This window comes from Sinohyriopsis cumingii, chromosome 4 (assembly GCF_028554795.1).
Source record: "Sinohyriopsis cumingii isolate HCF-2022 chromosome 4, ASM2855479v2, whole genome shotgun sequence".
NCBI lineage: Eukaryota > Metazoa > Mollusca > Bivalvia > Unionida > Unionidae > Sinohyriopsis > Sinohyriopsis cumingii.
In genome coordinates, this window is record NC_142964.1 from 124430272 (window position 1) to 124452090 (window position 21819).

Below are 21819 nucleotides of genomic sequence, written 5' to 3' on the forward strand. Positions count from 1 at the left end.
TTATCTCTTTATATCAAGAATCCTGGTTATCTGTTTATATGAAGAATCTTTATACAAAACAAAAACCAGATCCAGTTAACTTATTTATAAAAATATATCTTTGTCTAGGGGGACTGTCTGCTGCTACTGATGAAATTTATTTCATTCTGTCAGTGAGTAATTCAGTGGGAAATGAATCGGTACGAAAGGATTGTATAAAGGTCACAAGAGGACTGTGAAACTCTCTGACATAATGTTATGGATAACCAGTGCGTACATTTTGTTCAGTGAAAACTGAAGGAGCCCAGTGATGACTGGGATGACCAACAAAATTTGGGAATGCCAATAGCAAACATGTGGATTCACTCCAAATGGTTACTTTGAATACTGCTGCCATTAGATTCCTGGATAAATATAACGAAATGGAATATGTGAATGCCCTTTCATTTGGGAATACATGATGCAGCAAAAATAATTCCAAGTCGATTGAACACTGTAGCCATTGTGGCGGGGATGGAGGATGTCAATGGAAATATAATGTGCAGTTACTATTGCCACTCCAACAAAGAACTGTGGAACAAAGATGTTCCATGAGACAGCTGTAAATGTTTTGACTGGTTGGCAAGTGATGTATTAATTTAAGCACAACCGTTTTCATGTGGACTATTTTGTATGTGGGAATGGCACTGAGTGAGTCACACTTATTGCTGTGTATATTATTATGTATATTGTAATAGGCAACATATGATGATGAAACTATTCTTAATCAATTGCATAAGCAACAATATATACACACTCCAAGTAAAATACTTTATGGTCCAGCACCATCAAATTTTATACTACCTATGCTAGTATTCTATGATCTATCACTGCCAGTTTTTTACATTACACTCTTTCCATGTTAACATAACAAATACAGACTGTGGAAAATCCCAAGTATCAAAATGCACCTCAAACAAAACCTGCCTGACATTAGAAATACTTACTCTGACTGGTTTGAAAGCTATACTTTTGAGAAATAAACGTCTATGTATAGATGGCCATAATGATAGCTATAATCCCACCTCCAGCCTGTTTTGGGAGGTTGGGTTGAATAAAGAAAAGTTTCACATGTTGACCTACCTGTCGGAACTTTTCACATGCCAGAGTGAAGATGTATGTCATCACATAGATCTCCTGCCAACAAATGTAATCCACAGCCTTTTCCAGTGCCAGCAATGTGAACATCAGCAAAAAAATGAGATAAGCCATCTGAAGAAAATCAGAACAAAAGTGTAAGAGGGACCCTAATTCTAAATAATTAATGATAAAAGGTGAGAGACATTGGCATCATTAATAAAATAAAATCCCTCTAAGTGTCCATATCCTCTCTTATTAACTGGGCATGAAATAAGCATTATGTTAATATGTTGTTTCCTTTTAGCACAATAAAAAGCAAAAGCAGCTGTATTTGAAACAAGAAGCCCAAGGGTGCCTAAGCTCAATCACCTGTTTGACATCTAACACAAATCAAAATATAAGGTCAGTTCTTTAGTTCTAGTTTAGTATGATGTTTCAAGACTATTTTTAGTAGTGGAAGACATATTAGATGGCAAATCAGCGTCATTCAGGCCATGATGCTTTCTGTAAAACTTTCAACTTCTGTTTACAGGTTTTTGAGAATTAGTTCAAACGTTTGGTTGCTTTTTTGTTCTCTCCTTTTCAGATATATAATATATACCAGTAAAATTTTGCATAGTTTTAACCAACTCTGCCTGTAAATACTTGTAAATAACAGTGCCCCAGAGATTAGTTAAGTTTATTATTATTATTTTAAAGGTTTTCTATTTTCAGTAACAATGACCATTGAATGATAACATCAGCATGAACTGCATATGTTTCAAAGGCCTTTATGTGATGATGATTTCTTGCAAATTTAGTTAAATTCTCTTCAGTGATTTTAGAGACAGTAATTTAAAAGTTTTAAAAATTGTTAGAAACTGTGACAGTGAAATATCATCATTTGTATGAAGCTGAAAGACTTGTATGCCTAGATGCTCACTGTCAACATTCTGTTATGCCACTTTGTTCTTTCAAGGTTTTTCTGTTTTAGTGGCCATATCTTAAGATAGACTGTCATCACTTTTGTACAAATGTTAAATGTTTTCATGCTAGAATGCTTCCTATTAAATTTGGTCAAATTCTGCTGAGCTGTTTTTAACAAGTCATTTAAAAGTTTTTCTACTTTTTTAATATGACTTGTACTGAATGAAGCAACATCATTAAAAGTACTAATATGGAAGACCTTCGTGCCAGGATGCGTTCTTTCAAATTGTGGTAGAATCCTATTCAGTGAGTCTGAGATAATGTTAATTTAGGGTATCAGGTTTTGCATACATTTAAAGTCCTTCATCCCAGCATACCTTCTGTAAAATTTGGTCAAATTCTGTCCATTATTTGTTGCCAAATCAATTAACGGATTTTCTATTCATAGTATAACAGAAATATTTGACAAAAGATCAATATGATTTGTAAACAATATAAAAAAGATTTCAAGTCAAGATGCTTTCTGTTAAACCTGTGGGAATAAACTGTTGAAAGGGCTGTTCTATTTTAAGTAATGGGGCTACATATGTACAAGCATTAAAGATCTTCATGCCAAAACTGCTTGTGTCACAGTGTTCTAGAGAATAAAATGTTACATATTTTTTAAATTTTTTTTAGCAATACTGGCCATATTTGATGATAGATCCAAATAATTTTGTACAAATCTGAAAAACTTTTGTCCCTAAATGTTTCCTGTCAAATTTAGTCAAATTCTGTTCAACAGTTTTATTCTAAGTTGTTGACATTTTTTTTGACTTTTAGTAAGTGCAACCACATTATACGACAGATTGGCATTATTTGTAGAAAGCTGAAAGACCTTCATGCCAAATTACTTCATTGGTTAATATCAGATCAGTGTGTGGGATTTTTGAAAGAAAAAGCTGAAAATGGCAAATATTGACTGAAGTCATGCAAAAATACTTCAAATGCATCTTGCCTTCCTGAAGATGAGTTAAAAAAATAAGTAAGACAAACTACCAGCTGAAATCCCTATCCCCTTTACCTATAACATTCCAGATATAATGCATACAAGTTAGGTTTGTGGTTCGTTTTTTTAATTTTTTTAAAAATTCAATCCAATTTATACACATTCTGTTATTAATATCAAACCCAAACCATTTCAAAAAAAGATTTAACTAAATATTTAATGTATAACTTACCTCACAAAAGACTACTTAATTCAAATTAACTTTGAATGCTATTTTTTGTAACCTAAATACAGACAGGATAAATAATACCAATATACATCCTTCCATTGTTTTACTGTTCATCCTCACCACGACAAAGTACAGACTCCAAATATATTTCCATACTCTCTGGTTCATTTAAAAGGAATGGTTCTTCTCTTCTATATATTACCTTTCCCTCGATAACTTGCGCACAATGGGGTCTACAAACATAGACTGCACTATAGGCAAGGCGCGAGTTACCGAGGGACCTACAAAATTGAAAAAATCGCTTTCACATAGAGAAAACCGGGGGGTGGGGAGAGAGAGAGAGAGAGAACAGTGTTAGAGAACTGGGCTGTTTATTGACTGAATCCTCATTTTACAATCATGTAGATAATAATTTTTAATAACATGCTTTTTTAAATTAAGTTGTTTGTCATTCTGTTTAAAGAACATTTATTTTCAAAATGTCCAACATATGAATGATCGTTTCAACTGGTTTAAACAACCATCACATGTACGCACAAAAATCTGTGTATTATGTCACTGCTTTTTGTTTTTTTGATCAATCTTGTTCCCGTAGTGGTGTTTAATATTATCCTGCCAAATCAGGAGTCCCCAGAGCAGAGAACTAGACTAATTGTTGATACACCACCAAACAAGATTCCTTTTTTCCAAAAACACGCAACATTTATTTAGTGAGACAATCGTCTAAGTCAAAACTCAATTTTGTATTGTTCAATTAGTACAATATTGATGTTGTGATTTCATTGGAAGTAATAATGAAATTTCTTATCATCCTTGAGGATATCTCTAAGTGCCAGTTCAAGAATTCTCTGAAACTCGCTTGACCACAATGGTCCATATAAGTGAAAACAAGCTCTTTTTTTTAAGAAGTATTCATTTCGCTTGGCTGCCTTGTTATCTTTGATCACAGTTATGAAAGAGTTGGTTAATTTTAGGCAGTTTATATTACATACACAATAACATTTATGTGTTCGATTGATCAAATGAAGTGAGTTCACCCGACATACGACCAGGGCCACTAGATTTTAAGTTGTAGGATTTTCGTGCCTTTTAACTTTCCTTTTATTCCACCTCCTTTATTTGATTCAAAAGACATAATTAACATGGTAATACAAAGGAAGCCAGCTTTTAATTCAGTGCAACAGTGCAACAAATACTTCCAGAAGTCAGTTATCAAAACATGGTTGGCACTTAATTAGGTTCTCAGAGCAACGCTTGCAGACATAGCTGTTACGGTACATTACGCATTTTACGTTTAATTACAAGAGGACACATTGCATTTATGATGATTACACTGAAAAGGAACTAAAAGAAAGAACTAGAACACAAATTTCAATTGATTAAAACAATTATTTAATTTGTATTTATTTATTAAAGTACTGCCTCCACTCAGCTTAAGTGACATTTTCATTGATAGAAATTTCCTTACATATCGTTAATTGCAGTGTACTAGGAATGTCGTTTGGAAAGAAAATGTAAAAAATTGTATGACCCATCTTTAAATCTGATATTTCAAAGTGTTGATTAAAACTTCAGGTCCTATTTAATGTTTTCAACAATAAAACAAGTGATACATCAAAGTTTCTGTTATCAATTTTGATCAGGATTTTCTTTAAGTTCAACAAATAGGGATCAATTTTTAGGGTATTTTCTAGTTTAAAAAATGGGAGCCAAGCCTGACCTCGCATTAAAAGTGGGTATTGAGTTATCAGGGCACAAGTTATCGAGGGAGTGGTGTATACTTACAGTATGTGCCCAGAACTTCGTAATTGGAGCATTGTAGAACTCGTAGATCTTCTTGCCAAGCCTAAGTGGGCTCTTTTTCTTCTTGAAGACATGATCAGAAGAGTGTAGGCCATTTTCAAGAGGCTTCACATTCCCGTTCTCCTTTACAGCCTGGGTTTGGGATACATTGCTGATCTCAACCTCCTCATGGAATTCATCCTATATTCAAATTTGAAAAACGCTTTGAAATTTAATGATTTATGAGATGTAACAATTTGGTATTGTGTCTGCATGAATATTATCAACCAACACACACCTGAATCAAGACGTTGTTGAAGACATGGACAAATATCAGTGCATGGCTGTCATTTTTGTAACTGGCAAAACACATTTAACCAATACACTGGCATCTGCTTACTTTTGCTTTTGTACTGCAATTTTTGCATTAAAATCTCAAAACAAAATGTGAATTCATCCTGTATCCTGTATTTAATTCCATATTCTTGAATTTTTTTCAAGCTATTTGCTATACTGATAAATAAAACAATTCTTTTAAAATTCAAATTCCAAAAAATAACTTAGAAATCAACATTGCTTCCATGGTACAATATTGATACACTTTGAAAGATTAGACAATTTCTTCCAGATTTAAATAAGAAACAAATTCAGTGAATTTCTGTCTTGTGCCTACCATGGTGTTCTGAATAATGAAATCTGATCACCATATTTACAATATATGTTGGGACACCATAAATTATTTTCTAAAGTAATTTTTTGTGCACTGTATATTCAAGGACATATCTCTATTTTTGAGTTTTAAGTTCTGGGACATCTTTTCAATCATTACACAGATTCTTATCTGGTAAAATGATTAATAAGGGTATTAACTGAAGGATTTAAAAAATGAAACATTCTCCAAAAATGCACTAATATGTAAATTTTATTAAAAAATAAAAAAATTTAAAAAAACTGTCAGCGTTTTTCACACCTTACTTCTAACTTGAAGAACAAAATTCAATAAACTCTAAGTGCATTGGTGGAAACTCAGGAAGTTTGAAGTGTGTAGAAACTACTTTAAACCTGATATTTTTACATTATCAATCCACAATTCTCATTAAGAAATGCATATAGACTATGCTATTGTTACAACTCTATGGTCTTAAACTAAGTATTAGAAAAGAGCAATACACAAAAAATACAAAATGATACAGCAAGAATGAATAATTTCTAGATAAACAAGATTAAGTAAAATATTTATAAACAAAAGAAGAATCAAGATGTATGACAAAAGTTCATTTTCTAGAACAATCTGTTACGAAAATCATAACACAGAATGTGGTAAACATCAGGTAGGCGAGGTATTTTATGGGGGAATTACAATAACCATGACCCAGACCGTAATAAATATGTTTGCATCTATTGACAACAATCGTAATATTTAACCCCAACTCCTATAAAAATATTAACTATGTATTATTTGTTTACCAAAATAAGAATATCTTCAATGTCTCTAGTCAGGAATACAGTGAATATGATTTTGGAAAGGGTCAAGTCCAAAATACATTTATATATAACATATAATGATGGAGAAAAAATAACAAACAATACAAATTAAATACACAAAACAGTATGCACTCTGTTGATCTGTTTTATTACAGTATTCATTACACGATACTAATATCTATGCTTATTTCCATTTTATTCGATCTGTTTTATTATAGTATTCATTACACGATAATGATATCTATGCTTATGTCGATTTTCGCGCAAGTCAGAACAACTTATCCGATGCAATAAAAATTTTGTTTTACAGTATGCTGTGTTTGATGCAGTAACAATTCTGATTCAGTTAAATCTTCCTTTTTCGTAAGCCAGGTCTAATTCCCAAGTAATATTTCCTAAGTTATTTTCGAAATTCTTGTGAATACTGGCTGGCAAAATAAAAAAAAGGTAGGTCAACTTTGTCAATAAAAAAAAAATCAGCATATTTAATAGAATCCAAAGTCAGGTTCCGGGGTTGAGTTGATTTGTAAATAAAATAACCTTTGTGTCTGATAGACCAACTTGAAACTGGGTTTATTTCTTTCTATTTGGCATATTTAGTCACTGTCCAAGCTTTTATTGTTTGCTACCTTGTTATCATAATCGACAAAGAAAGACACAAATTTTTTGCAGGGTACAATAGTATTGACAGCATTGTCTTTACAAACACTTTTGTAACCCATGCTAGCAATAACAAAATGTTGTCCTTTGCACACACAGTGAATGTATATTAATGAAACAAATTTTCTTCAAAATATTGTTACGTTGTTAACATGGATATAATACACTCATGCTTATTTTGTACTGTACACCATGTACTGCATAAACTGATCATGCCTCAAAGCAACTGTTTTTTCTCTCTCTCTCTCTCTCATTTGTTGGATCCAGTTTGTTAAGATGTTGAAACCCTTGAGGAGCACAGCTCATTTATACATCTTCATGCCAATGAAAAACATGTCAATGTTCTTAATGAATATAAGCAATATGCACTAAGGATGTGAATGCTACAAATAGTATATGATTCCGGATACTTAATAAGTTTCTTTTTTGCATAAACTGGTTATGAGGAACAAAAACTACAAATGGAAATATGGATAACAGACCATCTAGAAATGATGTATATGTAAACAACATATCATTCCTTATTTACAAATTACTTTGAAGTCACAGAACTGAAACAAAAGTGTGACAGATAGGCAGGAATGTGGATAATGTCTCCCAGTTCTCTATGTAAAGGTGGAGACAAAAATGAAAGTAAATTCGGAAGAGACTGTGTCCAAAATTATTACATTTGTTTTAAAATCTGAGGAGCCAAGATCTTCAATGTAACAAAGATCATTTCATCACAGCCATGTAATTTATTACTAGAAATAAAACATGAGTGGATTTGGCATTGTTCTTTTTAGTAGCCTCCTTGTTCAGCATTATAACTTGCCAGACTCATCTCCACTCTATCCTACACCTCCATTCTAACTTTAAAAGCCATGTTTTCCCTCCTTTAATACTTCAACAAATGTTTGTAAAATCTCCCAAAAAATGAATTTCATAAATTTTGTTGACACTTCCAGTAGCAAAAATGTAATACTCTTTTCTTACCTCAATAAATTTTAAAGGAAAATAAAAACATCACTGATATACAGACAGAAAGGCTGATGTGAAACTGGACAGATTGATAGATGCACAGAAGGATCTCCTTTAAATAAGTTTATTTTAAGCACAGGAGTAGTCAGTACAGCAAAACCTCTTATGAGTGACCTCTGCTTTGAGCATCCATCTGTCATTTACAACCACAATCATATTGCACAGATCAATTTTATTACATAAATGGTCTGTCATGAACGACCACCTGCTGAATGCAACCAGTGACGATTCCTTGGCAAAATATGCTTTTCAACACTGCTTTGAAGGACAGCATGGTGAAAACAGGGATAAATTCCACTGACCTTTACTTAATCCTTGTAACAATGACTGCTTATACCTATGGGTCACAGCTATGTAGGGGCTGGGAACCTGGCTAGCTTACACTGTTCTAAGAAACAGGCTGGCTACCAACATCTGAAATTATTTAGGTCATGCATGCATGTTCAGTATTTTAGATTGCAAACCAGACTATTAAGTACATGCAGACTGTTCCAGTGCTTAGCCTCATTCCTGGCCCTTATATAGCTACTGCTAATCTGTATATGTAGGACAGGGGCCAGTCTATCCAGCAGTATGAATGACCATATCACATATCACAGATGCCACTGACCTTTATGCAATCATTTTTAATATTAACAAAAATCTTGCTACTGGTTGTAGACTTGGCAAGTCAAACATACAGTAACATACATATAGTAACATATGTTACAGACCATAAACCAGGCTAATGTACATGTCAGGAATTGCCACTGTAGTGCCAACATTCAGCTGGTGGTCGGGTACATTGTTGTTTAATCCATTGTACCTGGGGGTGAATGAGGTCACTGTCTATGAAACCAGCAAGTGAGAACTGTTTCCGCGATTTGATTGATAGTGTTAAAGGCTTGTGATGTGTGTTGCTGTTTTTCACTGATGTTAGTGTTTACAGCCCACACACTAAGTCAATGTCTATTCAAGCTGGTGGAACCGGTTACAAACTTTGTTTAAGAGTTAATTACTTTATGTTTTCTGTGAATTAAGCAATTGCTTTTTTTCTATGTATAAATGATTCTGTTTCTGTATGAGATAGTTATTTCTTTTTATTTAATTCACTGTTAGATATACAACGAACATGGACAGAATTTTCAGATTTTCCAAAAGCCAGATCAAAACCATCGTCATTCAATATTACAGTTAGGCACTAATAATGTTAACACCTAGTAACTTAATTACAATGGAAGAACCTCCAACTAAAAAGAGACAAATTTAACACTGGAGAAAATAATTATTGTACTTGAAAGAAGTGAAAAGCAGACCACTCGCAAACAGCAATTTAAACTTCAGTAAAATAAATTGAGGGTGTTATAAATGAAAAGGAGTAAATCAGAAATGATATCATGTACATGTGATCTTCAAATGTAAATGTGATTTCATGTTTAATGATAGAAGTATATCTTCATTGCTATATAATTTTCTTTTCAGATGAATGCATACATTATTTTTGCAAGAACTGTTATTAAAGAACAGAATATATGTACAATGACTGTGGTTATTTTTTTAAAAATAGTTCCAAAATTCAACCTTGGAAAATGTTCTTTTTGTTCAAAACTATTATGAGAAACCACCTGTCTTGAGACCATTTTCGTTTGGCAGACAGGGTGGTCTCTCATAACAGGTTCAACTATTTTTTCTCTGTCACACAATCTCTTACAGTCAGGTACTGTGTTACCATACAAAAGCATCTAAATAGGATGTTAACCATGATACTAATAACGTTGAAATCTTTCATTCTTTATACATGCAAAAAGGAACTGCTGTTTTGATATCTCTGTAATCTAACAATGTATAAATTTACTTCCAATGATAGGTTAAGAATTCTTAAACCATATTCCTTTAAGCATGATAAAAAGCAAAAACATTAAGTGTATGATGATAAAGTTACAGATTGAGCAACATTAAATAAATATACACTTACATTTATTTATATCAGGAAACCAAAGTTTCAAATTGCATTCAAAATAAATTTACAGCTGTTTGTAAGCACTGATCCATATAGAGCTAAGCATGAGATAACTTCTGTTGGGATGCAACCCACCTGCTCATCTTCAAAAGAGCTGACTGAGACATCTTCTTTGTCACTCTGACTGTCCTCCAATTCGTCCAAATGTTCCTCCATTGTCTGTGGCATCAGCTGTAGCTCCTCCTTGCTCTTAAACTCCATAGCGAGTATGTATGGTGGAATTAATATCCCTACGATTACCTGAAAGTCAGAGGGAATAAACCAAGATGATGGCTCTAGAAATGATTTCAAATTTCATTTTAAAAGATTAGAATGAATATAACACACAAACAGAAGGATAAATAAATGAACAATAACAATGAAGATTACAAACAAGTGTACCAAGAAACCTGGTGTCTGTTTTTAATGTATCTTGTTAATGATGGTTTGCTGCCATTGTCACCTCAGGAAAAGTGATAACTATGTCTCACCATGCTTATGCTGATGAGAAAAGACTATTTCAAGTACCTTAGAGCAAAGTATCCATTCTCAACTCAGCTTGCTGGATCAGTTACTTGAGGAGAAAATAGCAGCTAACACATCATTATACTGGTTAAACAATGACATCCCACATTAAGAGCATATCACTATATTACATATATAAAAATGTTAAATGACTAGAGTTTATTAAGCTAGGTGATAAAAACCTTCAGACTTGTGCTCTTTCTCATGCGAAGACCTCCCATCCACATATCATTAAGTAGGATTTGACAACATGTGTGCGCAACAAACTCTCGATGACTGGCTGCCACTGCAAGACTCAGACATGTCTGATCACTGAAATTCTTCAACTCATAGGTGAGAAGTTGCTGAGTGTAATCATCATCAATCTTGTAGCAATGCTCAAGCAGATCCAGTGCCAGTTTCTGGAATTCCCTGAAAGAGCAGGAAAATATTAATACAAATCAGAACATTAAGTTTTACAATGTTTGAGAAGTTTCTATGTGTTGCTCTTTATGTTGTTGTTGTTGTTGTTGTGGGGTTTAACGCCATTTTTCAGCACGATAGGCTATACATGGTGGCCAGTATTAATGGTGGAGGAAGAACCCGGAAAACCCCGGAAAGAACCACCGACCCACGAGAAGCTACTGGCAAGCTTTCTCACATGCCCACATTGGCTGAATCTTAGACTCGAACCGCCGCAGACAGAGGTGAGATGGCAGTGATCCGTAACGAAGAGCGCTTTAGACAACTCGGCCACTCGGGGCCCCTTGCTCTTTATGAACAGTTTGTGAATATCTTAAAATCTGAAAACTCGTATATGACTGTCCTTCTGAACAAAAACAGACAAATGACGCACATTTTTCAGATAACAAAAACAAATATATGGATGCACTAAGACCTGGAAGATTATTATTTTAAGTTCTTCTGAGATACATACAGTTATGCCATTATAAAACGCTCTTAAGTACACAGGTACAAGCAGTGGCTGTGAATAGGTGAATGGTAATATCTAATGAACTGGCACTACATCCAGGCCAGTTAAGATAGTCCAAGTGATGTGAAGCCAATGTTCTGCAACAGTCTAAAGCCCTAAAAGTCATTAGCAGGCTCCCAAAGGTTTCACCTTTCCTTCTGCAAGAACTATACACGGCCACTATGGATAGTAGGAGTTTTAAATTAATGAATGTTACTGCTGGTCCGATTTACTGATCTGGCTGAGTATTGGTCAGTTTCAACAAAATGACAAATCAATTAACCGTGATAATTCTTATAATCAAGTTCTGTACCATTCCTTTTGGCAAGAGATAATGTGTACAAATTAATTGGTTAATATTTGGTCATCAATCAGCCTATAGAAAATGACAATCATGAAATCTTACCTTAATCTGAACAATCATGGATGTCAATATTCAGTTTATGTATAATTTGTCAGATGATCTACAATATTTTTTAATCACTGAACTTTTCAACCAGATCATGAACAAATGAAATTTTCAATAATATTTAAGTAAATTATCTTTCACCAAGAATACTTACCTTATCACATTAATGTTATGATAAGCCTATATCTCTCAAATCTAGCCCTACATAAAAGATGAAAATTGTCTTTTACCATCTATTTCATCCAGACAAAAGGAAATAACTCTTGCTCATTACCTCCCCTTGCCACTGCCAGGTGTTGCGTGCTTTAAAGCTAAGCAATATGTGAACATAGATACTGACATGGCAGGGTGATTGTGTTTTTTTTTGAGATCAGTAAGTAATATAATTTAAAAATTTGCTTTCTCCTTCGAATATGTTCCCTGATCACATTAACATTAGAAGAACAAGTAATAAGAGGAGGGAATGCTGAGCATCTGATCTCTACCTCGAGGGAAATATGGCTGTATTCCCCAAGTTAATGATAACCCATTCTCGTAACCAATAAGCAACACAGCCTAGGGTCACATCATTGTGACCTCTATCCAGTTAAGATGACGACGACTGAAATCTTCTTACCTACAAAATTTCACTGGCAAATCCAGCAAAGCTAATAAGTTGTGTTGAATGTTACGAGTCTATGCTCCTAATATAAGTAACAAAAAAAAGAGTGAAAGACAACAAACTTTGTAAAATTTAACAAATAATTTATTTTCCTTGAAAACAAAGTGAAAATGAGAAAAAAAGAACTTATGGTATTGCGAGTTAAATCCCAAGATGATCCAAGAATTACAGACACAAGTCCTAGTAATTTAAAGTCCTGAATAAAATTCAGTAGAAGTCTCAAAAAAATCCTAAAACTGAAGGCGATAATGTGTGTTATAGCTCCTAGTGTGTTGATGTGCCAAGTCTTTTCTTGAATCACATAAATATTCCACAACTGAATACACTATAAATTCCAGTGAATGTCTCTATCCAAGAATTTTATCAGAGCACTTTTGTATTTCCAGAGAAAATAATCATTTGAATTTAAATTTGAAGAAATAAAATTTACCGCCCAAATACTGGACACAACGTATAATGCAATTTCAAGGTGCTAGATCTTAAAGCAACTGAAAAAATCCTTTCAGTTACACTATATATAGTTCTCCACTTGACCTCAGGTCACAACTAACATTTTCTATTTTTTTAAAAACCATTACCTAATGGAAAATAACCTTCTAGAATGATCCTGATGTTACAAAACAATAAGCTGGATCATGTATAATTCACTTAGGAAATTCCAAAACCTAGACCTAAATAAACATTTATTTCTTCTATTAATAATAATAAAGATTTTAAAGCCATGCATATAGAGAATAATTTGGCTACGTATTAGTTGTTTACAATGAATAAAATTTTATAAAATAAATTTGGGTCAAGCAGAAATGAACTCAGTTTTGGACAAGGTCAAGTCCAACATACAATGTAACATTACAATAGCATGTAATGAAATAAAATAAAACTAACAAACAAAGCAAACTAAATATCCATAACATGAATCTTTACTGGTCTGGTGGTCATCTAGGCCGCCATCTCAGGGCAATCCAGATCCCAAGTCTGTCTCTGCAAAGCTAAAGATCTGAGATAAAAATTCAAGAAGACTGACTCTGCAAGCCAGCCAACCACTTCTACTATGACTCGGATCAATATGTTGCATTTGAGGAGATCGCTCTAATCTCATGAGCTGAGATCTTCATGAGGTGACTCTGATCTTGTGAGACTTCAGAGTAGGGCAAGCATATAACTCAACTCAGCCACTAGGATTGGGCTTAAGGAATGATATCCAGCTTTCCACCAGAAAAAAGCTGTATGCACATGCCATGCCTTGCCACTGAGTGTTTCAAGTAAGTGCTTGTGAGCTCCCAACTGGTCTATGGAGGAGAACAAACATATGACAACTCTTCCATTCCCAACTGATGGTAACCTATTTTTGGGTACAACACCTGCTTGCTTCAAGACAAAATTAAATGAAAGTAGGTTGGGTCAACTGAAAGGACATGCAATTCGCTCACCCTGTATGGTGAGGCTACATCTATCAAGAAACATGTTTTGTATGATAGTAGCTTCAGCGATGTACTGGCTTGCTATGATAGAACCCAGGGCAGATTCCATTTCGGAAACAATGTAATTTTGATCAAAGGAAATCAAAATTTAGCTGACAAATCCGATTGGTCTTTATCATGACCAATATCTTGTCTCTCATGATGCCTGAATGTGTCAGAGATCACTGAGTGGTAGCCTGTGATAGTAAATGGAGCTAACTTTTTCTCTACAAGAGCCTGAGAAAAAAAGATGGTCAGATGAGGAACTGAGGCACTCAAAAGGACGATGCTATTGATTTAGCATGATTCCCTGAACACGTCATTTTCCCCTCATAAGCCTTCTGAGTGTGTGTGTGTGTGTCTTCTTGTTCAGTAGATTCTCTCCACAACAGAAGGTTTAAACTGTTCATTCCACAAGGCTGTCCAGACAAAAACTATGCATGAAGAAGAAGAGGGTCCAGGTAGGGGTGGAAAACATGTGGCTGTGGCTGCCTGACAAGATTCAGCCATGCTGGAATCTTCCTGGGTAGATCTATCACTACACTGAGTAGACCTGTGACCCAGGACTTGTCTCGTCTGAAAGGGACCAACAGAATCATTTTGCAGTTCTGACCATGTAACTTCTAGATTAATTTTGCCACCAAGACCATGAGAAGACAGGCGAAGGCCGAGAACCCTTCCAAGCTAGTTGACAGTGCACCCATGGCCCAAGAATCTGAGTCTGGAACTAAGGAGGCAAAGGTGGGCAGCTCGTGATTCTACCTTGTCGCAAAATGGACTGTCATCTGTTGACTACTACTGAATTCTTCACAAAGTAGAACTGCCAAATCAAAACACAGAAGTCACACAGATTATTTTGGTGTTCCCATTTGAGGAGGTAGGTCACCACTACAGTGTTGTCAAACATACAGATGACCATTTTCCTTTCAAGACTAAGTTGTGAATGATATTAATACTTGTTCAATGATAGCATGGTCACCATTTTGGCATAGTGGGTCTTAAACCACCAAATTCATTCTTCAAAAATTCATCCAAAATTCTGGAGAAAATATAAAACTATTAAATACCACCTTTTGCAGTAATGAACAAACTACAAAATAACTCCAAATTTGGCAGCAGCTGCTAACAATTGCTTTAGAAAAGGCTTTGAAATTTTCGGAGGTGATTCCATACGATGGACAATACAACAGCAAAACTTAAAAACTATGACACTGGCGGTGGCAAGGGGGAGATACGGGGAAAAAGTTATTGTCCTTTATTTACATTAAATAGATGTTAAATGTAATCAGGGAACATATCTGAAGAGAAACAATGGAATGCTGAGGTACTGTATATAATCATTTATAAGCTAGTTACAATGGCAAACAATACAGAGCCACCTCAAGATCTCTGTTTTTTGTTCTACTGAGTACTCTTGACAAACTGCATAAACTACATCTTCCAGTGAATTATGTGATGTTAGAACTGGGTCTATGCATTTTACAAATGGATCCAACTTGTAAGAAAGTTGATATGGTATATGAAAATACATACTGGGCATATTTTCGTAGTTCATCTGGAATTTCCACTTCAAGGTCATCCTGGTCAGCTTCATGTGCCATTCCTTTGTATAACTTGCAAGCCATCAAGGCCTATAAAAGATATGGGTAGGAAAATAAATGTTTTTATTACATGTTCCCTCATTAGTACAGTACTCCTGCACCATAATGCTATTAAAGGGAGCCAAAAGTGGACCACCTTACAGGTCTAGTTGCCTTATATTGAGGTATTATATACATAAAATACTATTAAATAAAATGGGATCCATGAACTTGCCTGCCTTATAAAAGGAGCCATCTTTCCGCATCATATAGTGAAGGTATTACTATACATATCTGTTGTACAATGGAACTCGTCCCACTGATTCATTCTCCACTTATGCGTAATATGGACCACTTCAATTTACTGTTTCATAGCAATTTTCTAATAATAATGGTGAAAATGAGAACCAGATTAATAATGACCCTGATAATATCTGGCTGCAGACAAGTGTGATGGATGAATTCAAATGTTACTAATACTCAGTCTATGATTTTAAGTTTGCTGAACTTTTTATTTTCCTAATGTATAATGTTAGCAATTTTGTTGATGTATTTCGAGTGTTTGTTGAACAATCTTGTTAACATATGGACTGAGACAGAACCAAATCACAGATATAACAATTATTTTAACATCATCAGATGCCCTATTTTAGCTGCGTTCTCAAACATACTGGGAAGCAGCAGCAGGTCAGTTTGTGAAGCATTATACTCGCAAAGGGCCAACAGTTCCACATCTGCCCAGGCAAGCTCAAGTCAGCTGCCTCCATGGGTCCAGGGCAAAGGCACTTACCTCCAATTTCCTTTGCATGATATAGCCAATAATGTGTAAAAACAAACACTACAATATACTGAGCTGGAGATATTCTGATCTCAAGGTGAATGCAAACCTTTACTCTTTGATAATGTCTGGTGTACTTAACACTATTCTTTCAACAGGGTTCAGTAATGAATGTAGTTATTCTAGCGCTGGTTACTATCATGTAATCTTTTGTTTTGATGCATCCTTGTTTTGATAAACCATGATAAACCCCAAGTTCTAGAGAGAATGCACCTATAAGTAACATAACCACAACAATTGCTTACACCTGTCAACACAAAATCCACACCTCAACAAAATTTGTGGAAAATCCTATCATTAACAGTTGTAAATTGAAATAAAAAATACATGCTATGAAAATAAGTTTGCCAATTCTCTTTTGTGTAAACAGCACATCCTCAAATTTTTAAGAATATTCACAAATTTAAATGAGTGAAATTCCAGAGATAATAATAAAAATGAAAAACATTTTATTGTTTTATTTTAATTTAATTTTTTTTTGTACAAAAAAAGCATAATATATATACAGCATAGAGTAGGATGCAATTTGGTGAATAAAAAGAATGTAATGATTACGCCAAAAGGGTAATGGGTGGCATGTATGTAAATCTATAGCTCTTACACTATTCTTATGCTTCCCTTTAGAATGTTCTCACATTTTTACGATGCATAAATTAAAGAGATGATAAATAAATTACAAGCACAACCTTTTACAGTTTTACAAAATTTAATCCATATACATCATTTAGTGATGAAAGTGTAATAATTACACCAAAATCATCATGGTTGGCATGTACATATATCTCTTTCCAACTTGACAGGCAACGAGATAAATGAAATTCCTTTTACCACAGTGCTATTGGAAAAGGGATGCCTATGCTTTATACCTTACATTGAGATAGAATTTTTTTATATCTGACCTTAGCCATTGCCTCTTCCCCATGTTGCCACATGAAATGTGCCATCTTCTGACGTTTCATAAGGACTGCCCAGATCATGAGGTCATGGAAAGGGTATGGAAACAGTTCCTCTGCCTGTTTTGTGTCAATTAAATTCGGAAGTGTGGTCACAAGCTGCCCAATGTTTCCACTTGTGCCCTGTAAAATATCAAAAGTAGTTGCATTATTACTTTTGTAAAATAATTAGCATGATAATTTATATAAATGGATGTGTTGGATTCACTCTTAAACATTTTAAGATCACAATGAAATCAATTTAAAAGAAAAAAACTGAAACACAAATTTCACTTTACAAGGCTTATTTAATTTATATTTTTTTCTAAAAGTACTGCCACCAGCAGTCATTACTGACATTTTAATTGACTGATAATTTTGTCATATATTGTTATTTACAAAGTATTGAGAAAATATTTTTCCTAAGAAAATTTAATAAAGTGTGTGAGTTATTAAAAATTGCAAATTTTATGATGCTTATTCCAACTTTCTATGCACTCACCACCATTTTGATAATAAAAACAAGCAATATTTGATGATTTCATTCACCAATTTTGAGTGTGATTTTCTTGATGCAAAAAAAAGTAGGGACCAAGTCTCCTGGTATTTTACAGAAAACAAAATGGGATCCATGCTTGACCCAGTATTATAAATGGGTTAATGAGTAAACGGAGCACGTTATTGCAGGACAGAAATACCACATATATTCATGCATAATTCACACTCAAGTGCAAAAAAGCATCAACCCTGATCTGTCATCACATGTCCAATATGTAAAGAAAGAGTTGAGTCAACATTATCTGTACATAGGTGTGTTGTATTAGATACGACAGCAAATAAGGTATCATTCTCACTGCACACTTGCAAGTGATCTACTTACGCTTCTCTTTAAGGCATGATACTTTTGTCGAAATCGTTTCCTGCAGTAAGTGGCCCTGAAAGCCCCACCCATCAAGTGCTGAATCACAAGACCTATGTCAAGAAGTGTATATTTGTATCCTGATGAGACATGCTGAAATAGAGAATAGAATTTAAGAACACATTTCACTTGCCAAATGATAAATCAAAACAGTACTTTTATTTCAGTGCTAAGTGGTAAAATGGTCAAGGAAATCTGAGAACAGATTTCAATTTCTAATGTAAGATATACAAAGTATTTGTATCTCAAAGTCAAAAACTGAATCGCACATGAGAATCTAATACCAAATGCAATTTCACACACAAAACTGAATGATTTACACAACACTTTTATCTTATTGCCACATGCTGAAATAGACCATAGAATTGGAGAAAAATGTATTTCACTTGCCAAACTGAATGATCTACCCAGCCATTATATATCAATGGCATATGCTGAAAGAGACAAGAAAATCTGAAAACAAATTTCACTTGCCAAATTGTATGATTTACATAAAACTTGTGTTTCAATGTCATGGGATGTAAATGCGCAAAGAAATCTGAGAACAAATTTACTTTCCACTGTATTATCTACAGAGTACTTGTATCTCAATGTCATAGGCTGAACTGGACACCAGAATCTGAGAACACATTTCAAATGCCAAATTGCATGATCTACCCAATACAAGATGCTTGTATCTCAATGCCACATACTGAAATAAACAAGAAAATCTGAGAGCATTTCACTTGCAAAACAATAGTATGTGTACAGTGCTTGCAATGCCATAGGGTGAAATAAACAAATGGATCTGAGAATGCATTTTAGTTGTGAAACTATATTATGTACTTCAATACCACAGGCTAAAATGAATACACAAGTCTGAGAACACAATTTGCCTGTCAAACAGTTTTATCTACACAGTACTTGTTCTTCAATGACACAGGTTAAAATAGATATATGGTTCTGGGAACTCATTTTAGTTGTCAAATTATATTATCTACACAGTACTCGTAATGCTGTAGGCTGAAATAGACAAAGGAATCTGAGAACACAATTCACTTGTCAAACTGTTTGATATACACAGTATCTCAATGCCACAGGCTGAAATAGACAAAGGAATTGGAGAACATAATTCACTTGTCAAACTGATATACACAGTATCTCAAAGCCACAGGCTGAAAAAAGACAAGGGAATCTGAGAACACAATTCACTTGTCAAACTGTTTGAAATACACAGTATCTCAATGCCACGGTCTGAAAAAAAGACAAGGGAATCTGAGAACACAATTCATTTGTCAAACTGTTTGATATACACAGTATCTCAATGCCACAGGCTGAAAAAAGACAAGGGAATCTGAGAACACAATTCATTTGTCCAACTGTTTGATATACACAGTATCTCAATGCCACAGGCTGAGAAAAGACAAGGGAATCTGAGAACACAATTCACTTGTCAAACTGTTTGATATACACAGTATCTCAATGCCACAGGCTGAAATAGAAAAACTAATCTGACAACGCGTCACTTCTCAGAGTACATGTATATCAGTGCAACATACTGAAGTGCACAAAAGTATCAGAGAACAACACAATTCACTTCTCAGTGTACATGTATCTTAATATCACATGCTGAAATGGACAAGAGAATCAGAATGCAGAACAGGTTGCCTGGTCAAATTGCATAGTCAAAATTGCATCCTGATGCCACATGCTGCAACAGACACGAGAAGCAGAGAAAATGTCTTACTTGTCAAACTTTATAATCGGAAGAAAAAATATTAAGAACAGATTTGGGATAAATGAAAGAAAACAACTACACAAATTGATGGTCAAAATGGTCTCAAATAAATGTACTGATGACATAACGTGCAAAAAAAACACTGTGTCTGAAAAACTTTGTGACAGAGGCCTTTGCTTCCATAGCTTCTTAAAAACAACTTATATTCCATGTCATCTTTAGAATTTGAAGAAATTATCTGATAATAATATAGCCATAAAAACATGCATCCATTTTTACTGCTGAATGGACAGACCAAAGGTGGACAATATATGGATATTTGTATGAATAATGCAAGGGAATTTTCTGTTTGCAATTTGAGGATGATCAAGGCAAAGTTTAAAACATAATTTGCCTCATGTTTCTCTTGCATAATTTAATTACAGTAATGCAAATTAAATCCCAAAATAGTCCAAAAAATCCTACCACCAGTCCTAATGAATAAAGTTTTAATTAAATTTCATTAGTGTTTGAAATAAGATTCAATGCTAAGGTGTTCATGTGCCTGTAGTGGCCTGTTATGTGATGTCACAAATCTTTTGATGAATCATACTTAACACAAATACAAATGATTCTGCTTCAAGATCTTACTGTACAAACAAATAATTTTTTGATAAACAAGATTATAAAGCCCTCTACTTGACCCAGGTTACAATTAGCGTTTTTGGAAAATTACTATGTTACTAAAATTACAATAATAAATATGGTAAAGATATTGTCCTCGATTGACCAAGATAATGATCCTAATATTTAATCCACTCTTATAAAAACATTAGCTATGCCTTACTTGTTTACCAAAATAAAAATAACTTCAGTGACTTGAGTCAGGAACACAGTAAACTTGATTTTGGACAAGGTCAAGTCCAAAATACAACTTTAAAAAACTAACAATCAATACAAATTAAACATACATAATATATATCTGAAGATCTGGCAGTGACCACTTAAGAGGTCATGTTCTGATGGCCTACGTTATTACAGTAACTAATTTTTATCAGCCAATCAAATAAAGTCTTATATCTTTTTGTTTGGGATAAGGAGCAGAATGGCTAAAGTGCATCAATGTGTACCAAACGATCTGATTCACTCATATGTCCAGTACATCTGCAGCTGTCTTGGCAGATAGTAGTCTATGCCCTTTGTTCTACTGATTACTCCTTACAAACTGCACAGACCCAGATCTGCTGGCATATTATGTGATTCAAATATGTGTCTGTGCAATCTGCAGTTATAGTAAACTCATAAGTGAGTATATATATCATATAAAATTGACGTAAGATATAGGTTGGACTAAACTACTCATCACTAAATTTATATTAAAAATTAAAATGTGATGACGAGAAAAATTACAATAAAAAATAATAACTACCTTTCTAACATCTCTTATCAAGTAGCGTAGCGTGTTGGATGGCCCTTGTCGCTGTAAAAAGAAATCAATAATTACAAATAAATACACATAAATGTAGACAATTTTTAAATAATTCTGCTTTTCACAAAGATACATTAAACTTTGTTCACTAGATTAGTTTCTGTCTTTACTGAAATCAAATTGCTCATTTTCTGTAACTGAGCTATAAAACATTACACTATTATCACAAAAGCTAAATATCTAATAAACATAGAAATAATGAGAAAAAAAAA

At 34.0% G+C, this 21819-nt stretch overlaps 1 protein-coding gene across 1 annotated transcript in view; it reads right to left on the reverse strand.

The window, feature by feature from the left end:
- Positions 1 to 947: 947 nt before the first annotated feature.
- The window catches only part of LOC149802038 (transient receptor potential cation channel subfamily M member 3-like), a 228530-nt gene continuing 207658 nt past the window's right edge, over positions 948 to 21819 (reverse strand). The window contains exons 13-20 of the mRNA XM_089956442.1: positions 21548 to 21598; positions 18384 to 18515; positions 17471 to 17647; positions 15687 to 15784; positions 10854 to 11082; positions 10243 to 10407; positions 5007 to 5204; positions 948 to 1230 (exon numbers count right to left, since the gene is read on the reverse strand). Coding sequence (XP_089812568.1) covers positions 1006 to 1230; positions 5007 to 5204; positions 10243 to 10407; positions 10854 to 11082; positions 15687 to 15784; positions 17471 to 17647; positions 18384 to 18515; positions 21548 to 21598 — 1275 coding nt within the window. The 3' untranslated portion in view covers positions 948 to 1005. The remainder of the gene's footprint in view (positions 1231 to 5006; positions 5205 to 10242; positions 10408 to 10853; positions 11083 to 15686; positions 15785 to 17470; positions 17648 to 18383; positions 18516 to 21547; positions 21599 to 21819) is intronic.